At 38.7% G+C, this 25,609-nt stretch overlaps 1 protein-coding gene across 1 annotated transcript; it reads right to left on the bottom strand.

Moving 5' to 3' along the window:
* Nucleotides 1-478: 478 nt before the first annotated feature.
* Nucleotides 479-25,116, bottom strand: gosr1 (golgi SNAP receptor complex member 1). The gene is made up of 9 exons (XM_061073499.1): nt 25,072-25,116; nt 23,676-23,787; nt 23,110-23,197; nt 22,087-22,194; nt 21,780-21,871; nt 13,930-14,004; nt 6,534-6,563; nt 1,992-2,074; nt 479-1,135 (listed from the first exon to the last, which is right to left on the bottom strand). The coding sequence occupies exons 1-9, from the start codon at nt 25,103-25,105 to the stop codon at nt 1,011-1,013; spliced, it is 747 nt and encodes a 248-aa protein (XP_060929482.1). The 5' UTR covers nt 25,106-25,116; the 3' UTR covers nt 479-1,010.
* Between the last annotated feature and the right edge of the window lie 493 nt (nt 25,117-25,609).

Below are 25,609 nucleotides of genomic sequence, written 5' to 3'. Positions count from 1 at the left end.
ACATCTAGTCATCAGCACAAACAGGGTCCTCCTCCTGAAGCAAGTGAGATATTCTGGGAAACTGAAAGTGCTGTAAAACAGAACAAGAATTGTTTTCATTCCTTTAAGAATGTCAGATTAATTAAGTTGTTTCCTTTGTGAGCAAAGCATCAAATAGAGAGAATGAGGACAAGAGACCAAATTTATCCTCGTCAGTCGTTTAAAGTGTAAACACGGTTTTGTTTGCATTCCGGCCGAGTCGCAAGCTGAGGCTGAGACAAAAACACATTGATGGTGCTCACACAGCTGCCTGGATTTCACATTTCTACACCACACCAACAAAGTCTGATTTGAATCTAGAGTTTAACCCTGTTTTCTATAATAAATAAACAGAATATGGCTTCAGAATGTCTTTCATATATAAAATGTAGTAGATGTAAATATGTAAGAGACATGCTGTGCATCCTCAGTTTATCTGACTCAGAAATGAGAGGCTCAATTCATTTTTCACATTATATATTAAAACATTTTTATGATTTGTATGTATTAGTGTCACACAGTTTTGCACATAATGATATGAATAATTTATTAATTCACATTTTACAGCCCACAATGAACTATCAATCCCTCTCCATCAATTAAAAAGTACTGATAGACTAAAAATCCTTCCACATTCGAAAAAGAATTATGCATCACACGCAGTGTCTTCAAGCTTTCAACGCCACAGACTCTCTTTCCAAGTGACTTATCAATAAAATAAGATTCTCTAGTCTAATCTGTACTTTTGGTATCTGTTCCCTTGTTGGCAGAAGAGCATCCCAACCACCAGCCCCCACATCTGTCCCACTGCTAAATACAAGTTCAGTAGTTCATGCTGGTCAAGTCTGTCCCGAAACTGGACCTAGAGAGTGTCTTTCTGCTCAGGGGCCTTTAGGGCTCCTCCTGTCACCGAGCTCAGTCTCCTGGGGGTCCCACGCTATAAAAGAGCTTATCAGTCCTGCTTCCTCAAAGTTTTCACTGGGCCCCGGCTTTCAGTGAAAAGCGTAGAGGAGAAGGAGAATGGTGCAGATGCCGATCACTGAGCCGAGGATGAGAGAGTCCCGTCTCTTCCGCAGGTTGACTCGCTGGATGAGGTTGTTAATGGTGGGGAAACGGTCTGGGAATCAAAAGTTAAGGAAGATCTTGAAACTGTATATACCTGAATTTATAAATTTAGAATCAGAATCCACAGAACGAAGACACTTTTACAAAGTGGACAGTGATTTGTTAAACAAGAGTAGCACGACATCTTAGAAGAAAGAATGCTTTTCATTATAAACTGTTTATAAAGATGGAAGACATGACAGCTCCCCAAAAACGAAGCCAATGCGTCTCAATCGTCCCCTGGTGGCTGACTGCATGATAGGCCATAAATTCACCTCCTTCTTTTCAGTGGATGTAAGATGGGCCAATTTAAAAAGTTAGAACACATATCAAATACATTTTTATTAAGAGATGGTTTCTGTCATTTTAGGTAGATCTTGTCATGAGTGCCAAAGCGAAATGAACCAAACAAAAGTTCATTCCACGCACATGCATTAAAAGAAAATTGGTAGTTAACCAAGCTAATGTGACCAAATCTGACCTGAATATAATTTCTGTTTGTAATTTGAGGTTTGTTCGAATGCACATTTTTCCTGTCGGTTTGGTTTGAATTAGTTATTTGATGCTATAAAAACCGAGTGAAAAGTCATGATTGTCAGATGAGGACGACATGCAACTGGTCAAGTTTGTGTATAGGCGAGACCTTGATACCACATTCCATCCTTCGATCCCGATTCTGGTTCCAAATGATGTCATCAGCACAAGATGGGACCACTGATTGTTTGTTTTTTTCATTTCTGGGTAATAGGAGAAAGTGAAGACATCTTTATAAACAGTCTATGGTTTCATATAGATCTTGATCTGTTGCAGTGCTATCTTCCGGTTGGTTCCCCGGAACATGCACACACTCGAAGCATCATAAAGGATACTGGCCAATGTGTTGACCCTGCTCTGTATGGATTTCAGCAATCCCCTCTGGGAGGTCATGTTCTCCTTGGTCGCCATGGCAATACTAAAAAGGCAGAGGGAGACGAGTTGAGGTGACAATCCCACATGCGGTTGCTGTCAATATAACTGTGAATTACCTTTGGCTGCAAATGAGCCAACCACTTAATGGAAATTCAATTATACCAGTGGATGTTTCTGGAGAAATGAGCATCAGTTCAAAGGGTCAGAGGTGGTGATGTTTGAAATGTCAAACTGTCACTGATGAGACAGAATCACTTCAAATATACAGTGCTTTTGGACCATGTTCATTTTGATATGTTGCAGCCTAATCCTAAAAAAAAAGAACATCATTTCCCCTCATCAATTTAAATGAAATACCCCATACAGAGAAAACAGAAATACAGATCTTTAGGCAAACTGAAAAATCACATTGACTTTAGAACCAATTTCAGACCCTTTGCTAGAACACTTGTTTCCCTTTTCTCTTTATCATCTTTGAAAGGTGTCGACACCTGAATGGATGTTGGATTTATCCATAAATGGTAAATTCATTTGAAGATAAATTCCTGTCACATGATGAAAAAAACGAATGAGGCCCAGAAAATGTCATTGTTTGGCACCGGTATAACAAGAATGAAACCTAATCACTTGTGAGATGAAAATGTGTCATAATTTAACACCTTGGCCTGTAGGAGAGTTGTGGCTCAGGAGGTAGACCTGGTTGTCCACTAAACCGAAAATCAGTAGTTTGATTCCAGTCATCCCTAAACCATGTGCTGGAGTGTCCTCGGGCAAGATACTGAGCCCACAGAGTTTAATGTGTGATAGAGAAAGTGCTGCACAAGGATATGAATGTGTGTGTGTGAACAGGTGAATGGCTAAAATCTGTGCTGTCGTATTAACACTTACAAAGTTACAAACTTTACTTTTTATGATGTGAATTAAGTAATTTGTGACCGTAAAATCCTCCTGTACTGATTCAGATCGATACTGAAAGACTACATGCTATAAGTCGGGGAATCCTCATGTTCTCCTGCAGCTGTATGTGGGGGTCTCCAACGCATGTGTGTGTGAAACGATTAAACAGGTATAGAAATGCTGTGATTGGACCTTCATCTCTAACTGGGGCCTCAGCAACTTTCAGAGCAGGAAATCTCAGTTGGGCAGTTGGCAGGAAAAGTTTAAGGCTCTGTGGTATCTGTTACAATAAATTATCAATAGGAGTTATCGAGCCCACTTTTGAGCGTGTCACTACCAGAGTATTTGACTTGAGGGAAATTCAATCCAATAACCATTCCACATCTAGCTGATCTACATATATGTATCTAGAACATCTTGAGGTTCAGGCATTCATTGTATTTTTACGATATACTAGGTGATAACAATAATTTTACGTTAACACTTAATATAAACAACAGCTTGATACAGTTTCTTCAGATATATTTCTTGAAATAACTGTTGCCAAGATGCATACTGAGATTAGAACTACTTCTGATCACCTATCGTGCCACATGCCAGCAACTGTGACAGATGTTTATGTTCTATTTCAAGCAAGCATTGGAAAGACATGTTAATTAACACATGAACCTGCATCTTTGGTAAGGTCACTGGATAGTTTCCTATACATCTACAAAATAGTGATGCTCAACAAACACTTGATAAAACAGTTGTTTTCTTCGCTGCACACAGGATTTTGTAACGCCTGAACAGCAGGGTGACAACGACATGGGACAAACTCCTCCCATCCCTCAGTGACAGAGCCACACAGGAGGCTGATCAAAACAAGCACATTACATCACCTTGGAGTGTTCACTCTTCTGGATGATGAAGTTGATGAGCAGCAGACCAAGTGTGTGTTTAATGGGCTACCTTAAGGAATATATGTCAACTAGGGAATGTTTTTCCAATTGGGGGCAAAAGCCAAGTCCCTGATTTTTGGGTCACTGGTTAGATTTGGGTTATAGGTTAGTGGTGGCTATGTTTAAGGTACATTTTCAGGAAATAAATACCAGTCTATGAAAAGTCCCCAAAAAAGACCTGTGACGATGTGTGTATTTTCTGTCAAAGACTGTTTTAGGAAAAAAAGTCAGAATTAAAACCAATCAATAGGGGACGGTTCCTCAAATCGGTCACATGCTGGTTTTCTGCGTCATTAGTGTTGTGTGTGTGTGTGTGTATGTGCGCACTCGGTAGATGTCAGAATCTGCAGTGTGTAAGTTTGAGTGTGTGGAGGGTGGGATGAGCAGGTGAGGTAATGGCATCTCCTGCAGGTGGAGGCTGCTGAGGGGACAGTCCGCAGTCTTGGCCTGGATCAGTCTTTTGGGGATCATGTTCTCCTCAGTCAGGAAGAATGACTCTGCTGACTCCAGCAACCTGGACAAGCCTTTATCTCAGTGTTAACCAGCTCATGAGAATCAGAGCTGGAGAATAGAGATTCACTTCACACAAAAGTTACATGTGATAAGTCACTGATCGCTGCTTAAAAATAAACTGGAGAACAAGGCTCAAGTTGTCAAAGAGCCTGTTGAGTGAAGTCGGTTATTAATTTATATTTAAATCTAATATCACAGATTACAGGGTTTCTACAGGTTTCAAGAATTTAAATATACAACTTTCAAGACCCATATATGACCCTAATGTGTGAAATTAGTACCTTTTTCAAGTACAACAAAATATGAAGGACTATCGCAGGCCCAGAATTATTTAATATAATGTGAAGTAACCTAACCCGCGAAAACACCATGTTATCCGACTACAGGCTGTAGTTCTAGCCAAGTGTAGCTATCATTTCAGTGTTGGAACTTGTTTTGTTGCTTTATTACAACAAGCTAATATCTCTATTGTTGTGATAGAACCACAAGACACAGAGACATTATAATCTATGCATGCCTCCAAAATATTCTTAAAAATAACTTATTTTAAACCATACGTATGTAACATATGTATTTGTATGTACTTAAAACATTTAAGGCCTTTTTAGACTTTTTACAGATAAATTAAAAAATGTATATACCACAGAAAAGTGAGGATTAGGGTCTGAGTTGTCCCAGTGGTCCTCAGATGAAAAGGCGATCAGATGAGTGGCTCAGTGCTTTTCATGTTAATATGAATGGAACATTATTTGGACTTTCATGATCATTCCATTTATCATCTACCTATGAAATAAATTACAAAAGAAATGGGCATCTTTTTTGTCTACTGTGAATTATAATCTGGGAATCACACACCATGAAGAGTATCTAGTCACATTGACATAGCACAGCTATAACAAATAAATAAACAAGTTAAACACTTCCTTTAACGTCTCTCTGAATTATCAATAAACTCTTGAACAAGAACAATCGTGTCTAATTTAAAATAATTCAATATCAGAATATACCATATCTCTGCACCATATCTTTGCTAATCCACTTTAGTATACTACACCACGTTCCCTTGAGCTCATGCATAAAGTTTCATAAAGATGAAGAAAAACATTGCAGAAAATAAAGAAGGCTGTAGAATAATGAGCAGTTTAAGCAAACAAAGAAAAGGGAACCAAGGGGGAGAAAAAAATTAACTCCATTTTAATGATAAAATCAACCAATCAGATAGCTGCTCAAGACAGTCCCCAGGTTACCATTGTTTTTACAGGGGCTAAAAATTGAAAAGGGAATGGCTGGGAGGACACAGGGATGAAACAAACTCTAACAAAGGACGTTAAACTTCAAAGCAACATCAATAAGGTGAAAGGAAGTACTCTGTCATCCAGGGTTTAGCGAGTCCTGTTCATTTTATACACAGATTAAATTAAACGACCAGCGGTTGGCTCAGCTCCAAGCTTTAGATGAGAATGAAACTCTGGTAGTTTAATCATCAGTTAAAAGAATGAGCTAGGGCATTGAAAGTTAAGTGATAAAATTCCAAGGTCCAAAACAAGACACATAAAAACTCAATTAAAACTCCTGAGGAGGACGACAGTAAGAGACATATCCTGTTTAATGATAATAGGATGTTTATAAAGGTTGGATAATATTTCAGATTCTGGAGTCATTCTAAAATAATTCAGTGACCGTGGTTAGATATACTGTCCTGACTGGAACGGAAAATTATTTTTCAGTTTGTTTGATTAGCAGTGCTATAGCTGACATTTTTGCCATTTCTGTAACAGCGGCGGCTGAGCCTCATGGACACAGTTAGATTACGGGAGTTTTTCATAGCAAAGAGATAATTTCTCTGAAACTGGAACAACACATCACACAATGTTAAGATTGAATTATCCAGGAAACAAATTGGGAAAACAGTCATTGTATTTTTTATTTATAAAATTCCTGCACTTCCTATTCATTTGTAATGGCTATCGAAGACTGTAATAAAATGGGTAATTTTTCTACAGGTGTCAACTCCTACAATCCAGGTATCTAGGCCATGTTAGCTCCATATGAGGTTGTACACTGAGTGTTTTGAGACGAGTTCAGAAGGTAGAATAGACAATGAGGAAGGGCTGTCCAATGCAAATATGTGCAGGACATAGCGGGTCTTACCTTATTGTGTCATCCATCAGTCGGTCGGAGCTATAGGTAAAGAGAGGAGGAGGGGAGGAGAGAGAGGAGGCTGGTTAGCTACTGATCTGAGGCAGTGTGGTAAAAAAACATGAAGAGAAACAACCTGAGGACAGTGGTCTTATCACGTGAGGGAACCTGATACAGACAAAAAAAGAAAATGTTGGTTCTGCATCTCAATCGTATCAACCAGTAGCATTACATCAGTGTGGTTTCGTCTTTGTGTGAATGTGCTACTTGTCAAATTAATTTGTGGTTTTTGTGAAGCTTCTGCATGAAACACTGTGAGTAATTGTTTAGTTTTTCTTCTCCTCATGGGTCAGTCTAGACTAAACTAAGATTCTGGAGCTTAATCTTTTGCATAACGATTGAATAGGGAGTGACAGATGTTTGCTTCCGACCAACAGTGAATACAGGAAGAAACACACACACACACGTCTCAAGTTGCTCTTAACAACAATGCTCTCAGCAGTTTATTCGCTAATTGGAATCAATTTGGATAATGTTCCAGAGAGAAAAAGCACACCAAACAAACAAAATTGCAGGGATTGTATTTCATAGTTCCACATTCTCATCGTCATGCCCAATATGTGGTTTCTGTTCAGCTCATTGCGTTCTTATGAAGCCAACAAAAGGGAGAGGGGGTATTCTCAATGCCTCTCACTTGCTTCATTTATTAGATAACTTGTTAAACATGTAAATAAAGATGGATGAGTGTCTCTTCACGACTAATGGTTTGACTCCTCTCTGCCCTGCAGCCATTTTCTTTTTAAGCGATTGGAAAACATAAAATGAAGCCCTGCACATGCACATGCATTGTTGGCAAGGATGTGAGCTGAGCAAGCAGTTTATATTAATCTGACAGATGCTTGGCAGCCCTCAGAGTAAGGCTGTACCCTATGATAGAAAAACATCTTTCGTTTCATATGGTGCTCTAGCAATTGTTTCCTTTTTTTGACATACAGCAATATTTTTTTTCAGTTGGATAGTGATATATGGTTTCCACATGCAACAGATGTATGCATGAAGGCCACACAAAACAACAAGGAGGAGAGTGAATGTGACACAGAGGTAGCTCTCTTGTGCAACATATACTGAGTTACTCAGACTAAAGAGTGTAAGACAAGTTCTCTCATGAGAGAAAACTGCATTGCATGCCACTTGCAAGTACACACACAACTGCAGCTGAAACATGTAGTGGATGGTTTGAACAAGCACACAGTGATTAGCAAATGGAAAAAAACACCTAGTAAAATCGCTCTTGTTTTATCATGGGAAGCGTAAAGAAATTGGTTCATTTTTAAAATGTGGCGTGTCATATTCGAATATGATGGGATGCCACAGTCTAGATAATTTAATTAATTAATTAATTTACATGACACGGTAATAAACTTGGCGGAGGTATACACTATATGAAATTCCCTCTTTTTGTGTTTTTGATATTGTTTATGAGATTAAGATTTAGTTAATCAAAAACAAATAATTCAAGGAAGATCTAATAATCTCAGAAGGTAAATTGAAGGAGCACTGTAAGATTTGATTCAGGGCAACACTACAAAACCATCCAACACCATTAAGGGGTTCTCACCAAATTTGAGTGGGTTATCATTTCTAGATTATTCAGACGGAATATCATGACCATCTGATCTCACAGAGGACATTACATTTTTGACGTTGTTGTGATGTAATCACTTTGAGTGTCCCTAAATTACAGGTAATGTGCAGGTCTTTCTCACGGATGACGGACCAAACAGGACTGACCTTTAATGGCTTTGTTTATTTGTCCAAATTTCATCTGACCTCATCTCAAAACTCATCATTCCCTTTTATATGAATTTCACTTTTGTGACTGCCATGTATGTATTTGTTAAATGTTCATTTTAGTCAGCATTTAACATAGTTATCAAAGGATTATGAGAAAGATGGGAGACATTTTAGAAATAGAACACAACTTATATTATATGGAAGTGCGGCGAGACTGAGACTGTGGACACTGCGAGGGACCCTGACCAACACACTGTTCTTGGACCACTAACTAATCCGCATCAAACTGGGATTTGGCGGCTGTATGTAAAAGCATTGAACGGTTTACAGGAATTAAAATAATTTGGTGAAATGACAACTGTCAGAAAATTCACAATGAGGGCTGGCAGGCAGGTTTGTTACAAATGGATTGTGGGAGAAAGGGGGTGCAGCGAAGAACAATATAAATGGGTAATTGTGATGTAAAAAAAACAGGCAAATAAATATATCTATATATAAAAAACAAATGACTGTAATATCAAAAATCCTTAAAATCTACAATTTATGTTTATTTAAATATAAGGCCCATAGTAACTAACAGTACCCTAACAGCGCCTTATCTCTTTATTAGAAAAAAAAGCGACAACCAGACAACTGTCTTAAATGTTCAAAGAATAAAATAATACAGTGGTGGACTGACATATGACTGAAACAGAAAACAAAACCTTAACTGTCTGTCTGCCAACATTGTTCACCTTATAAACCATGAGCTGAGGGGTGAAAAGAAGAGTGGGTGTGAGCTGAGGTGAGCCTTGATTCATGGAGGTTTTACAAGCGGGATGGGGATGGGGGGGAAAGGATTTATGTTTTGTTCCATCAATCATCAAGCCGCAGCAGAAGCACTGTCACTTTCATGTATATGTGCACGATCGGGTTCCTGCCATTTCCCCTGGTCAGTGGTGTTTTTGCTGCAGTCATTAAATTGCTAATAAGCTCCAAGCTAATAGCCTTTCCCAATATGAAGCTTCCTTGCTTTTTCAACTGTTTAATGCTCACATGCATGTAGCCATTTTCTGTTTGCTGTCAGAAATTCTACGACTAGTGGCAAAATGCCTGCATTGGTGTTATGCAAGTAGCACTCAAAGAAACAAATTACTTCTTTGTGTCCTGCTGACTCAATTATTACACAATTTAATTGGTATTATGAAAAAAAACGACCTCTATGAGGCAATAAACCATGTAAACTGAAACATTAATAACTTCGTCATGCAAGCAGAAAAACCCTTACAGACAGCAAACTGTGTCAGTAAAAAGGAGATGAGATTCATATTATTTTCCTTAGAGTAAAGTTGCTTTTCTCACCAACCTTCATGGAAGACTTCTTCCCTAGAGATGCAAATAATGGACTGCAGTGAATAGACAATCTGAGATAACTAGTGAACTGGGAAGCTATGTTTTTGAAAATGTTCCATTTTAAAGAAGAAAAGCAGATATTTGAAAACCTTCATCCTGATCACACTCATCACAATTGTGAGCCAGAGTTAGCACACAACAGATAGCAGCAACATTCAGGTAATAAAAGACACAAAAGTAACAGGAGAACAAAACCTGCATGACAATATTGTTTAGGGAAGGTTCATATTTAATTGAATAGCATGTGTTCTCATCGACAGGAGCTCTTTCTCCAGTTTGGCTTCGACAGTTCTGCTGTTAGGGCTCTCATACATGTGACTGGACAACAGGGACAAAACACTAAGGTTATATAGAACATTTTGCTGCTGCTCACAGATGATTATTGTTGAAAGAGGAAACCCTTCAGCAGATAAAACACCAGGCAACCAGAGCTCAATCAGTGAATATAAATGAACAGCAAAACACTTTAAACCCACTGGAGTCATTTATAAAAAGGCCCCTTCCTTCACTGGAACTAGATGATGATAAGGTCTCAATCTCAATCTTGATAATGTCCTCTCAGGAAAATGCAGTTCAATAGATCATTATAGATTGCCACATGCAAGCTAATCATTGAACATGGTTTATGCACTCAACTGAAATTGTGCCACTCAAAGTACTCTAAAGTTCAGACCTGTTTGTCAGCTGGCTTAGTGGCTTACATTTTTCTTCTTTATTGGCAGGAGTGAAGCAGAGAAATTATTCAGATATAAAATGCTCCCAACAACACTCTGTAATTCATATTATATCAACTTCAAACTGAACCGCTAAAACTTCCAAACTGAGACCAAACTCAGCTTTGGTCATTCTGAGAGCTCAAGGCAGCACTTGAGCACTTTGGCCATTTCAGCATTTCAAATATTTAGGTTGGCAACGACTGTTTTAACAATCAACTGGATCTGACAGACACCTTCTCCAAGGCAACAGCTTATTTTCATTTGGTCACATGTGGCCATTAGGTGCCTTGAGAATAGATGTACAATACTTTCAGAAACACAGAAACGCAGAGAATTTTTATATCATGACAGCTAAAATGTAACGTAAATTACAAGCAAATAGGGTCCAAGCACCGCTGAGGAATTTGGACACAAAGTATCATCATCACAAAACCGAACAGGTCTTTTCAAAGTTTGGTTTAGCATGTATGTTTGTTTAGACTTTGATATAATCAGATCTTGCAACTGTGGTTGTTGAGTCCAATTGCATACAAGGGCAATGGAAACATCCAACTTGATGGGAACAGAAGCATATTTTCTCTCGTCCAAGAACTCTTGTCCAATGACTCCACTTCATGAATATGAAGAGCCATGAGGAAGAGGAGTTGCCTCTGAAGGACAATTACACACTTCAGTTGTAAACCAGGCATTAGCTCTTGATGACAAATAAAAACAAAGAGCCAACACACCATGAAATGCAAGAGAATATATTTCAATGTGAAGTGTAAATTCCCTTCACTTTACTGTGTCTGTTTGACAGGAAGTCCTTATCTAGGTGGCCACCGCCATTAGAGCTGGTCCAGCATGAACATTTAATGGACTTTCCCCTCCCTCCCTCTAGTTTATTCATGAACACTGACCTTTATGGCCTAAAGAGATGGAAAAATAGATACTGGGATGTAGAGAGAGACAGATATCACACTGAGAAAAGCATCAACAACACTTAGTTGCTCAAAAAGCTAAACTGTGTCAAGTTATTGTATTCTACAAATCCATGATTCGATTCAGACCTTGATTTGTAATTGTAACTCTTGTATATCGTCATATCTAACAAGACAGCTTTTCAATCTAATATTTAGGGAGCTCTGACCACACAAAGTTCATCAGTACCAGCAAGAGAGTAGGCATTTGAAAAATCAATCCCGGCATCTGTCTGATTAGGTTCTCCTGAGAATGAAAGCAAGTTGGCAAACAGGCCACCCACCCCAGTCATTTGTAGATTAACTGGCAGCGTCGTCTCTTTTTGGTTGGTTTGTTTGGAATTGATTAGTCTTCTCGGTCTGATCAGCCTGGACATGCTGGTACCATCACATGCCAATATATCATAGACTCTAACACACACACACAGTCTCTACACTTCTTATGCAAATGTGTATTGATCATTCATCACATTCTCCATCGCAAAAAAAAAACAACCAAATCTTTCAGTGGGTGGTGGATCAAGAAGAAAAAAAAATATTTGAAAATCCACACACGCCTGAAGAAGATCCTTCGGGCTAGAAACGTTACTGGCAAATAAATCCTTTGACAGGATCACTAAGTATGCAGATCTTCTCTTCTTCAAAAATGCAGAGTGAATTTGCATGCTGAGCTACAAAATGACAAGTTTAACATGACCAGAGTGTTAAATAGAATAAGAAACAAAAAAACTCTTTCTAGACACAAACAGATAATGTAAGTTCACTTAAACTATGTCTCATCATTCAAAATGCATGTCCTTAAATCTTCTTGATTTAAAGAGTACCATCACAGTCTGAAGATGATGAAGATCATTTTAGCCCAGATTTCTCATCTCATCGAGTATCCGTGCTCTGCCTCAAGTGAGACTTCAAACCACTGCTCTGACCACTAACACATGCCCTTTACTTCTCAGGCCCTATTTCCTGTTTTATGGCTCTAATAGGATCAATCAAGCGTAACTTGATCTTTATCTCCAATCCCATCTATCCCCTTCCGTCATTGGCATTGTTGTGGGGAAGCCCTTTAATATGGTTTGCGTTTTAATTAAATAATTTCATTATCTATATCCTGATCAACTCTGCTGGAGTGGCACGAGAGCGTAATAGCTGGTGATGCAGCTGCCTGCAACGATGTTCTCACTTCATGTTCTGTTTGAACAGGAGCCTTTCAAGACACTCTGGGGACCTCAGGAGAAAGAGACCTGGGGCGGCCCTACACCAAACCAAATTGACTGACTGAAAATATATGACACACACTTTCTTCAACCAAGCCTCTAAAAAATTTTAAAGGTTTTGGTAAAAAGCTATGGTGGCATGGGGCCACATTAGGGGGTAGTCTCCTGCCCATAGCAAATCATGGCATTTACAGAGGTTCCCCCAAAATGGCTTTGCCTACCCTGTCGCAACAACCCTGAGTTTGAAAGAGGGCTGCCACATAACAATCTTACTCTGATTGTAAATTGTAAATTTGAAAAAAAAACCGCTGGTAACATGTAGTGGTCAGAGGCACAATATCTCAAAAACTCATTTTATTTGGTACAACTGTTCCCTTGGACTCACGGTTGAACTGATAAGCTTTTAACATTTTAAATATTGCTCTTGGAATGCAGTTATTTTATTAGCCTGAATTGTGTTTTTGTATTGTTCAGGTGTTTGTGTTGTTGAGTTAGGTCTATACAGTGCACAATTCACTCTAAAAGCATCTTAATTGAGGGACAAACATGAGTCATGTCAGAGAACGTAAACCCTGTTTTTAAATGAGAGGAGTGCTGTGAGATGTGTATTATTCCTCTGAGACGTTGAAACAGAAAACAAACATTTACCCACAGAGAGAATCAAACACCTTGTTTTATATCCACATTATAAGATGGGATGCTCGAACATATTCAATGGTAAAATCTCAAGTTTCTGGTGTTTTCGTTGTGCCAGTGTGTGCCCTGCTGACATTTAATTATACTTTCCACATGGGGTGCTTCTCACACACAGGTACACACACACACATTTTTCACAAACTTCCCCACCTCATGTTGTTCTGCAGTGCTTGAGAGTCAGCCAAATGATAGAAGGACACTAATTAGGCTGCTGGCAGATCATGGTTTGACCTACTGTGTCAGTACGAAGAAGTAAACAGAACTTTTTGCCACTTTAGAAGCAGAGTCATGTCACAGAGGAGAAAAAGGTGCTTTTTAAGACTCCACCACCCCCAATCTGTCCCTCCTGATTCTTTCTGATAAGCACAGCACAAAGGGGTTCAGTTATAACTACCCACCATGACACCACTCACATACAATCAACTCTATTTTCTCTTTGCTGAATTATACATCAAGCTCTAGATAAATTAATGCAACATGATGAAAACATCTCCCTTCTGTTTGAAAGTAAAAGCAAACAAGAAGTACTGAGGAGTGTGAGAGCCTAAAAACCAAACATCAGCAACAGCAATGGTTTCTACAGTTACCAGCTTTGTTTTACTTATGTGAATGATAAAGCTGAAATATTGAGTCTTACTTTCTCAGGTGTTCGTGCTCCTTTAGAAACAGCTCTGTTCTTCTGTTGTTGACCCCGGAGCCGCTCTTATAGGTCCTGGAAAAGGAAAGCAGATACATTATTATAAAATTGGAAAATTTCCGAGATACCGACAGAAAGGACAAATATCTTGGGGTGATCTCTCATTTTAACATCTGATTTCCTACTGAACAAACAGATTTTTATGTATGCGCTCTATTACTTTGGCAAACATTTCCACTACAGGCTCAGTAATTTTCAAAATTCATTGCATTTATTGTCAAGTTCAGTAGTTATGTTTTACCCATTTCATTAAACCAGGTTCTCTGCTTTGTAGTCAAAGTTAGAAAAAAGACTAAAAGAAAGTGATGTAACAACATTTGCGCAATGACGAGGAGGCAAGTCCTTGTTATGTCATCAATAGAGCTGTCAAACGATTAAAATATTTAATCGCGATTAATCGCAATTAATCGCAAATTTGTATCTATTCCGAATGTTCCTTCATTTATTATTTTTCCATAATTTTACTTTCGTTTTAATGCTCTTATCAACATGGAAAGGTGGATTGGCTTGCTTTATGCAAATGTTTTATATTATTGAAAAACAACATTGCCAAACAGGGCGGTACAAAATAAAATTATAAAGTGCACATTTCAGGTAAACAAGGAGTCAGCCTATAGTGCAGTTAAACCATGGCTTAATATTTTCTTTTTTTCAAGTTTGCTGTGAACATAGCAGTCAGTCCTCTTATTTCAGAAACAATGAACCATAACAGTTAGGTTACCAATAAAAGGTAAGCCTACTACTTCTTTGCTTTAAGCTAGCTACTCAAACAGACAAGCAACAAATAACAAACAAACAAAATACACAGGCAGGTGTCGGCCTACTTTGAAATAAATGAAACACAGAACTTTGTAGGGCTATTTGAGTCCTCCCCTTATTTGTGGAAAATGTATGAAATAAGAAGTACCCTATATTTAAATAAATAAAAACATATAGCTGCAGCCTAATAGTGTAACGGACTGGGTTTATGTTTATGTTTGGTTTTGACGTATGCTCAGTAAAACACTGTTGAAGGAGCGCTCTGATGTCTGACGGTCAGTGAAGGGGTCTGGGTGGGACATGTGACTGTTTGGACCGATAGGATGGGGGGATCGGGGATCAATGAGGAAGTGAAGTGTTGATGTCTGCGAGTGACGGAGTAACAGCGAGAGGTGCACATGTTCGTGTAGAGGAAAATACCAGTTACTAAACCACGAAGAACTTCCGTGTCCTGTGGGACGCTACAATAGCTTTAAAATATATATTTTAGGTGGCGAAATATTAAAACAAAAAGCGAGAGCAGGTCAGACTGGAGGCGAACATAGATACTGAAGCTGCAGCTGCAGCTCTGCTTTGACTCGAGTTAAAAAAATTGACGGCATTAAAATGGGTTTGCGTTAACGCCGTTAATAACGCGTTAAACTGACAGCCCTAGTCATCAAGTTAAAAAACATTGCATAGATCCAGACTTCAGAGCCACAGTTGACAGCCTTGAACTTGAGTGTTACAATATGTCTGGTTCCATTGACCTTTCATATCATCAAAACAGTCAAAAAAGGGTCGAGGAATTTGTGAAAGGGATTCAAAACTCTGACATGTCTGTTCACAAAAACTCTTTATGTAGATGTAAATATATGAATGCCTTGCATTTACTACAAAGCTGTACTTGAGTATAATTTTGAGTTAACTGGAGTAATTCCATTTTATGCCACTTTATACTTCCATTCCCCTACACTGTAACGGAAAATATTGCTCTTCCTACTCCCTTACAGTTATTGGACATCTCTACTTTCTTGTCTGAAAATTGTACACAATTAATAATACAGCAAACTTTTAAAATACAACACACTTTTTGAGAACCTTTTTGGTGTTTTCACAAGCAGTGTGCCATCAGAGTCACACATCATGGCTTTTTCCCTTCAAACTTCTCACATGGTGATCTTGAGAGCAAGAGGAGGTGGTAAGAGGGGAATAAACAGCAGGAGCTGCCAACATAGTGAAAGCCATACAAAGCAGAGGTTCTTTCTAGTCACCTGCCTGACCACATATGTTGAACATATAAGCAAACTGCAAAAATACGTCTTGGATGGGCAGAGTCATCCTGTTGTTGAGCAGAGCCATAGCAAGACAGCCCAGCCCTAAGTTTCAGCAAGGAAAATGTCCATCAAAAAAAAAAAATCACAGCTCAGCATGTTGCCACCCTGCTAAAAATGCCATACTGAGCTTGGACTGAGCTAAACAAGCTGGGTTACTCACTCTCACCTGGCCTCCTAAACCCCCTTCAACTCACCAACTACCTACTTTAACTGAAGGATTTAAACAGCCATAAATAATTGATATGGAGAGCAGAGGAGAAGAACCATGGATTAAACGAAAAACCATTAAATTGCCCATTATTCAGAGTAAAATAATTATTATTAAAACAAGCATCCGTGTGACGTTTTGTAAATGGGCACCACATCTGTAAGATGGTTCAGAGTGAGAGAGGGAGAGTATAGAGTGGTTAATAAACCATTAATTACATTATCTTTGTAAGAGACCACTGATTCTATCTACAAATTGACAGCACCACACAACCCCAGGTTAATAAAAGAATACAAGCGATTTGCTAGCAAAGCAGTCAAAGTTAATGGATGGCTTGTTATACCATTCACAGAGTAAACACATTGCGCCACCCAGTCTCTTTAGCTCTTTCATGCAACTCTAGCTCTCAGCATCCACGAACAGCTGACTCCCAGCTATCTCCTGGGTTTCTGGTCATTTAACAGCCCCACCCTGATGCTGGGAGAGAACGAGATAGAGAACAGGGGAGGAGGGGGACCTGTGTAAGATAAGAGTCTGCACACACATACCATTAACATCCTACCCCACCCAGCTAACTCTAAGCGGTCCAAGAGCAAATGAGCCTACTTCATCCCCAGTGCACCATTTATAGCCACTGAGTGGAAATACTATATTCAGTGCACACACAGCACACTCCACCGTGGCTGCCTTCAGCCCGGGCTGCATGGCTGCCCCCCCGACAGGGCTGATGCTTTTGTGGGCCTAGAATTGCCTGTAGTGACAGCTTCCTCACTCCAGGAAGGCTTTTTAAAAGGGCACAAATGTAAATCACAGGTTAGCTGTCATTTTTGTTGCTGACATTTAAAATGGGAGCATGAGCAGAGGGAGCAATAGGTCTGAGCTCAGCTCAGCTCCATAGAACTGTTATTAATGGCACAAGAAATGTATACATGCATGCGTGTGCGTGAATGTTTTGTTGACAGAGCCGTCTTTGCACGATATCAATAAAATAAAATGTTGTAGCATATTGCAAATTTAAGCAAATTATACGATGTTCACTATTTGTTTTAATTGTTAAAGATTGTTTTGCGTGTGCATTGTAAACAACTTTAATAAACATAAACATCTACAATGAACAGCTTCCTGAACATGTCTACTCAATGCCTAAGATCTCTACTGCCATCTACCTGTCGAAAAGGAGAAAAGGTTCACCCTAACCCTGGCTGACACATACATTACTTTATCAACAGCAGATTTAAAAACTGGGTGTAGGTCGACACATATTTGAACTGGCTATATCATTTTGCTTTTCAAACACAATTTATTCTGTAGTGTATTTTAATGGACACATGTATACTGAATTTTATTGTTATGCTGCTGTTATGATGGAAGTCCTAAGCTACACTGCTCATGCCAAAAACTGACTGGTCTCTGACTTCACATTTTTAATATTGAATCCCTGCTTCTTGATTTGGGGAAGTTAAATTTGTAATTTTCATTTATCTCATGATGACTTCTTACAATTGTGAGTAAAGTGCACAGTAAAATGAAAAGATTTATCACATTGCTTTTCTCAATCGCAAGAAATGTGAAAAAAATGTGTTAGTGATACCTATTTCTTTCTAATGAGTTGCATAACAGCAAAAACAATAAGAGAATTATGATAACAATCTAAAATGTCTCGTGGCTTTCATGTGTTTTCAAATTCTCATCTTTCCTCATGCCCCCGCAGCAGAGGGTGAAAAGGGGAGGTTTGGGTGCATATTGCTTTTCAAGAGAAACCGTCTCAAGTAAATCATGACTCGACACATTGCACTTTGCCGTAACAGCAGCCATTGTAATTCTCTCACATATGAGCTCAGATGCTTCTCTCGTTAGCAGCCCCTGGGCACATTAGTCATCATTAGGCTGAGCACAGGGCTAACAACACTGGCTCATTTGTATGCATTACAATCAGCAGCACTCAGCCGATTAGAGAGGTCAGTGAAACTCCTTACCAGGGTTATTTAAAGAGAGGATTGAGCGAACTGTTCCATGTAGCACTGACCTCATGGGATGTTACTTAGTAGATGCAAAGCTAGAATGTATTTGCTTGGGTGCAGCCTGAATTCGAATTATCAAAAGATAATGGTCTGCGTGTTATGATAGATGATGGTTGAAAAGATAGAGGAACTTAAAGTTTATAATTATATGTGGTATAAGAAATGAATTTGCTCATACATGTATTTCCCAAACTATATTCACCACCTTACAGATTCATGCCTCTGTATATGAGTCAGATGTAGGAAATATGGTCCATTCTCCCTTTCTTTTTCTGGGTTTATTTAAAAGGTTACGAAGTGGGAGTCAGACCTTTAAACATTTCCATATAAAATGTAATTGATTCGTTATTTTATCCCATTTGACATTTGCATAGATTTTTCTCATAATCAGCATATGAATTATTCAGTTATAGCCAAAAAAGTGAGGTAACAGTGACCTGGAAATTACACAACAAAATTACAATCAGTTCATCTTTGAGTGAATAAAACAAACAACCTGAAAACATAATGCATCAAGCCACTGAAGTTGCCGGCACAAATAAATATATACGGATACAACAACATGATCATTCCTTAAACGTGGTGTTAATGGGATCTTACTACTACTATTTATAACAAGAATGGTAATCAGTAAAGTTCATAACTCTGCCAAGCCCCAACAGTCCCTCTATGAACCCACATGTTAATGCACTAGATCCAGATTTGTATTTGGATCTGCACCAAACTGCACACAGGCATAAATATTAGCCCCATAAGCATGTCTGGGTTTTTTATCATCGATGTCCATGAAATGTTAAAAAATCTTGCTTCCTTAAATTAAACAGATCCGTATCTGCACCAAAATGTATTACGTTCTACCCTGACTTATACCACATCCTTCCACTAAGTTTCAGGGTGATCCATCCATTTAAAAAAAGAAAAGCAAATGAAAAGAAGAAGACGGATGAATAATAATCTCCTTGGTGGATGTAGCAATTCTATAATATAGGACAAGATGGCTGCAGCAGCAACAACAAAAGCAACAATAATACCAGTAGTGCTACAATAAAAAGACAATGTTCTAAAGAGGCACTTTAGTCAATGTGTGCAAAGGAGCAGCATGTATATCCCCAAAATCCTCGATGTGCATATTAATCAATGACCACATATTAATATAGAATTTTACCAGTAAAAAAACTATGAAAATGTATTTCAGTAAAACAAGCCTTACAAGCTACCATGAAACAAACACGCGAGGGGCTCAGCTGCATTTAAATGTTGCATTAGGTGAGTCTAATCAGAAATAATTATCTAATACAGTGACTGTGATGTCTGTGGAACGTGTGTGCCTGCACGAGGCAGCCGCATACCATTTGCATAAAGGATGGATGGAGGGGGATCAATAGGAATCCTGCAGTCCTCGCCGTTAACTCTCCACTGCGTCTTATAGATCAATATGCCATTACAAAAAAACGACAAGAGTCATGGTCTGGGGGAGCTTCCATCTCATTTCAATACACTGACTCAGAACTGAGCCAATTTGAAGAGAGGACACACTTTCTCAACACAAGGCCAGCGAGGCCATAACTCCTCTCCAGTTTTAATAGCCAACATTTTTCAGGAGTGTGCCAAGTGGAAGTCAAGGTTCAACTGTCCCTCTAAGGAATACGGTTTACAACACAGCAGCACTATGAATAATACTTTAGTTTGTATTCTTCCACAGCCACTAACAGCTTTTTACCTACCGTCATAAGCTGCAGTACCTAAACTGAATAAACAGAAAACTATGCGGACAGCTTTCTTATATTCTGGAGAGTGAGGATTTTATATTGAGGGTTGTCTTGTCTTATATTTCACAAGCAAATAATTATAATACAATGCATACTCTTTTTGAGCAAAGTTCAAGTAGCAGTGGGACTGTTGTTTTTTACAGTGATGCATTATGGGTCATTTGTAGCCGTAAAGTTGCCAGGCTGGTTAATGTTTTCAAGTCTGTCTGTAGAGAGTCTGTCTGTGTTTGGTCAGTCCAGTTTAAACCGAAGGTTGGTGTAACATGTTCTGCTGCCACAGAGCAAATAAAATCATGACGAGTAAAAGCAACTTTTTAGTGTCTCCTGACATCGTCACTACAGAAATTAACTGAGGAGGGAAGCTGTCAAACAGCCAAGAATTTACTCAAACGGCTACAGATTTACTCAAAAAATGATAAAAAAAAATTGAGTGAAATGTAAAAAATGTAAACTGTCAGAGAATATATTGATGTAAAGGTAACTCAGTCATCTAGACTAGTGGCAACTGAGTACCGTCTACAGACGTCCAACTGGTACCATGTCAAACATTGTTACAATATCACATGATTCCAGGTGGATCATAAAATTGCATTCATATCCATTCACTTTCAGTCTTGTTTTACCAGCGTGTTCATTAATTCAAAAAAATGTGAGGATGACTTAAGGACATATCACTCACTTCATCAGTGTGAACAAACTTGTTTTATTACTAATGTATGAGTGTACACAACCAGGGGTGGACTGGCCATCTGGCATACCGGGCATAATCCCGGTGGGCCGTTGACCCAATGTGGGCCGGTCTGGTCCGCTATGTTGTTGTTTTCTTTTTTTTCTTTTCTTCCTCTCTAAATTCCCTCCAATTGGGCCGGCCGGCCGGCCGGCTCTCTCTCTCTCTCTCTCTCTCTCTCTCTCTCTCTCTCTCTCTCTCTCTCTCTCTCTCTCTCTCTCTCTCTCTCTCTCTCTCTCTCTCTCTCTCTCTCTCTCTCTCTCTCTCTCTCTCTCTCTCTCTCTCTCTCTCTCTCTCTCTCTCTCTCTCTCTCTCTCTCTCTCTCTCTCTCTCTCTCTCTCTCTCTCTCTCTCTCTCTCTCTCTCTCTCTCTCTCTCTCTCTCTCTCTCTCTCTCTCTCTCTCTCTCTCTCTCTCTCTCTCTCTCTCTCTCTCTCTCTCTCTCTCTCTCGTTCTTGGGCAGACACAAGAGGCACTTGTTTATAGTTAATTAGAAGTTCAGATGCACTGGTCCATTACTATTTGAACCTCAGCATCTAGGGTTCAAAATTGGTAAAATTATACATTATATGCATATTGTTGTTGTAATTTTTCAGTCAGTTGAGATAAATCTTGAGGAGAAACATTTTGGGTTGTTTTGTGTCTTTTAATATGAGCTACTTTAAGACATTTAGAAGACATAAGTTACGTCAATTTAATGGCAGATGTGCTCGGCTAATTATGTGGGCCGGTCTGAGCCAAAAAATGCCCGGGCCGTTTTGTTCTCCCAGTCCAGCCCTGTACACAACACAACAGCCTGTGAAGTGTTTTTAAACAAAAGTAAATGATGTGCAAATGCATATACCCCCCAAGTGACCATGTGCATGAGAAGATAACACACTTTGGGTTGGCACTGACCAACCATTTATTGTAGTTTTACTAGTCAGTACATTTTCTACATTTAACAGCATATTCCATATTACCTACACATGCTGGTGTGAGTGAGGACTTACTCAATGTCTTTCCTGACGGAGCCGAGCAGGTCCTCTCTCTCTCGTATGGCCAAAAAGTTTCCTTTAGTTTTGTGGAATTCTTGTGTGTAATCCTGAGAGTTAAACAAACATGAAAATGAGGAGTGTGCAGAAGAAGAACACTCGGGAAAACCAAAAGTACAAAACAAGGTTAAGTATCCATGTTAAAATAGTTGTGTTCGCCAGTGAATTTTTTACAATGTTTTACAGAAAATGCAAAGTTCTAACATATACGAGTATTGACAATAGAAGGATTATAGTCAAATTTGAAAGGAATCTGAGGCCAAACCTGTAGAATGTCTCTGTGTCTCTGAAGCGTGTGCATGAGTGCGGCATTGAGAGAAGACGTTCCCGGGGCATTGGTGTACTCCGCCATCTTGTCATTCACTGCAGTTAACTGACAGAGAGACGGAGAAGGAATGGATAGCCACAAGGATGGAAGAGATAACAATATGGTGCATATGCAAAACATAAATAAAACTGCGTGTGCTGTATTAACATTTTTCTCAATTGAGGATGTTATATATATATATCATAGGAAAGTCTTTCATTTTAAATATTCAGACGATTCTATTTGCGTCATTACCTTAAAGGGACTCTTACCTTTGTTGCATTTTTACACTTTTTTTGGATAAGGTTAAATTGGTATTAATAAGGTAATGACACTCTAAAATGCAAGACAGACCGACCAGTAGTAAAAACAAACAATTATTTCACTCTCATAATATTTAGTGAAAACTTCAACCAATAAAATTCTTCGGACCGAAGGACCTTATTGGCCGACAGACCTGTCTGTTTGCTGCATGGACATGCAGGTTTTCCGTCTGCTTCTTGTGGTATGTATTGGTAATGTATATAACTTACCGGTGCTTCTGAATCCGAATCCATTGCTTTGGTAAACAAAAACTCACGTGCGTGCGCGGAGGCAGTAGGTTGGAAGTCTGCTTGTAAATAAAGTTTCTTCAAAAAAACACAGCGGATGGGAACGAGGGGGTGGGGCATTGGAGGAAGGCGGGATGATTTGAATGTGCTGTAATTCTCAAATGCAACAAAGGTAAGAGTCCCTTTAAGAAATTATACTGAAGCATTAGATTCTACTCTTTTGCCTTTAAACTGCTCCAGGAGAAACAGAAAAGTGCAGAGTTTTAGGTTGAACTCAATTATATTAAATCATTCTGGGTCCAATGTTAGCCCACATAAAGAAGCAGAGTCGGCAGTTTGCTTTTCTCCTCGTTGAAAGACAAGAACCTTGACATAAATCCAGTGCTACTCTTGCTACCATCTTTTTACTGGCCCTCGAGAATTTACTTACTTTGGCCAGCAGCTGCTCAATCTCCACTGACATGCTGTCAAACATCCTGTCCTGGGTAGAGTTGTTCAGTAGTGGGGTGGTGTCCGACCTTGATGAGTCAATCAAAGAAAGAAAATAATTTGAAAAGCTATTTGCATGAAATAATTTGAAAAACATTGTACAGTTTTTATGTGTTGAAATAGTAACAAAGAAGACTGATTAGGGTTGTTTCACTTATTAATAGATACACTCCTAAACTTAAATGGAGATTAGCACAACAAATAAACAATTATCAACACCAGTCGAATAGCAAACAAAGTAAGTTTGACATTACAGTGGGAAACTAACATTGTCATCCGCTTTACAACACTTAACTTGGATAGCAAACTTCAACCACTATCTCCAAACCCTTTCCTTCCCCTTTCATGATCTTTAAATTTCTTAACTAAATGTTGTAATAATATTTGTGTGAAAGTATATTATATAAATCATTTCCTTACTACATTATAATATCTCAAACCCTGTATGACTGTGACCCTAAACAGACTTTGTCTTAAACTGTTGTGAACAACAGAAGACTAACTCACGTGTCTGATCGACGTCCGTCTCTGGAGCTGCTGTAGCTGGTGCACAGTTTACTGAAGGAGACCAACTTCTGGTCAAGTTCATTCTCCAACTGTCGGGCCTGCTTTCGCAGGTCTGAAACACACACACAAACAAAAAAAATGTAGACTCACTGGAGGAAACTAACATGTGCATTTACTCAATTTTTTTTTTAATGCAACTTCATCTCTGCAACAATTCAGTTGAAAATGTTGTACTTCTCTGCTGTAAATGTATTGTGTCACTGAAGTTGCTAGTAACTTTCATCATTGAGGAAAAGTTTTAATGATGATGCACGCAAAATACACACTATAGTTCAACAGTAAATAAAACCAACTGACAATATGTACAATGTGCGAAATGATTCCCGTCGCAGACACCTATAGAATTAAAAATGTTGGGTACAACCACTTAAAAACTTTAACTTGCTCTAAAAGACCAGAAGTTATCAAATCATGTTTAATAAATTATGCTCTCCAACATAACAAGATTAACTCAATCCTACTTTTTTCATTCCATTTCTGTTGTATAAATGGTTTCTTTTATACTGTCTCCTTTTTCTTTATTCTCCTTATGGTATTGGTTTTGCTTCTTTTTGCTTCTAGTCACTATATGTGTGCAGATTTGTTATGTTTTATTTGTTTTTCTAGCTGTTCTTCACTGGGTAGAATTTGTGATTTTTCTTCTAAGACTCTGTACTAAAACAATATCAACAGTTATTGCTACATAATTGTCATCAATGGCAACATAACAAAGGTTTAATATACATATCGATACATAACTTGTACATTGTGTTCGCACAGTGAGGTGATATAACATATCTGATCTACCTAAGATTTGTAAAAGGTGTTGCTGGCTAGAGTTTGTCTTTCTCTGCTCAAACATAAGAGTTTAAAAACACAACTCTTACTCAGAGCAAAAATCTGCCTAGAGACGTTTATCGTGATAATTCTCGATATTGATTTGTTTTTTGGTCATATCGCTTGCTGTTAATTTCTTCCACCATAACGAACAGTCTCACTAACTTGAATTAAAGCAAGGAGATAAACCAATTCACTTCTTTAACAAAACAGTAGTAAGCGGTTTCTGTTCATTGACATCTAATGACTTTAACAGTTGTCACGTGAACTCGACATGTGCCGAGCTGGTTCAAGGCGGAAACCTGGGCCACACTGATTAACCAGTAACTTAAACGGCGTTGAGTTAGCCACCGTTAGCTTCGCCGGCCGTTGTAGCGATGTACGTGTTTAAACCATTGGCGTATGGGAATAACATGGCGACAGCTGCGCTCACTAACAGGCTGTTTACAACATGAACTGTGTCCCGTGTGTTGTTGTGGAGGGTGTCGTGTTTAAAATGGGTCTAATGTCGCTCTCATACCTTCCCAGTAGGTGCTGCTTCCTAGTCCTGCCATCTTTGTTGTTCTGCGACGTCACCAACTTCCGGGGTGTGTCACGTGTCAGTGAAGACGTAATAAACAACAGTAAAAGAAAATGTCTTTGTCGCCCTCAGTTGAGTCTTTCAGGTAGTACACCACTAAACTCTCACTGTTTCAATGTCAAGCAAAAATATGTGAAGAACAAAAAGGATAAAACAAACATAATTTGTAATTTGAATACTTACATGAGTATCGGTAGCCTTGATTGAGTTAATTAACTTGTGTGACTTCTGTACACTTTTTGTTATCCTACAGGGGAAGATATATGCAGAAAAGGCATGTGCACAGTGAAAGACACGTAAAGAGGGAAAGAACAGTAAAATAGACAATAATTAGACAGTTGTGGTATCAGTACACAGTAGACACAACACTACTACACAGTATTATCCTGTGATAATTATAAATTGCACTAGTGCAACGATTCAATGTGAGAAACCAAACAACTAGACTTTGCAGCCTAAACATTAGTTCTGCTGAGTG

The sequence above is a fragment of the Limanda limanda genome, chromosome 6 (assembly GCF_963576545.1).
Source record: "Limanda limanda chromosome 6, fLimLim1.1, whole genome shotgun sequence".
Classification (NCBI taxonomy): domain Eukaryota; kingdom Metazoa; phylum Chordata; class Actinopteri; order Pleuronectiformes; family Pleuronectidae; genus Limanda; species Limanda limanda.
This window is presented reverse-complemented; position numbering and strand designations above follow the sequence as displayed.

Bases quoted from the DNA above. Each gene is read 5' to 3' on its own strand.
- gosr1 (XM_061073499.1), bottom strand. From the start codon at position 25,105: ATGGCAGGACTAGGAAGCAGCACCTACTGGGAAG. The intron at 6,564-13,929 runs GTAAGACTCAAT...CTTTACCTATAG, and splicing joins GAGCACGAACACCTGAGAAA to CTCCGACCGACTGATGGATG. The intron at 1,136-1,991 runs GTATCCTTTATG...TTTGATTCCCAG, and splicing joins CAGGGTCAACACATTGGCCA to ACCGTTTCCCCACCATTAAC.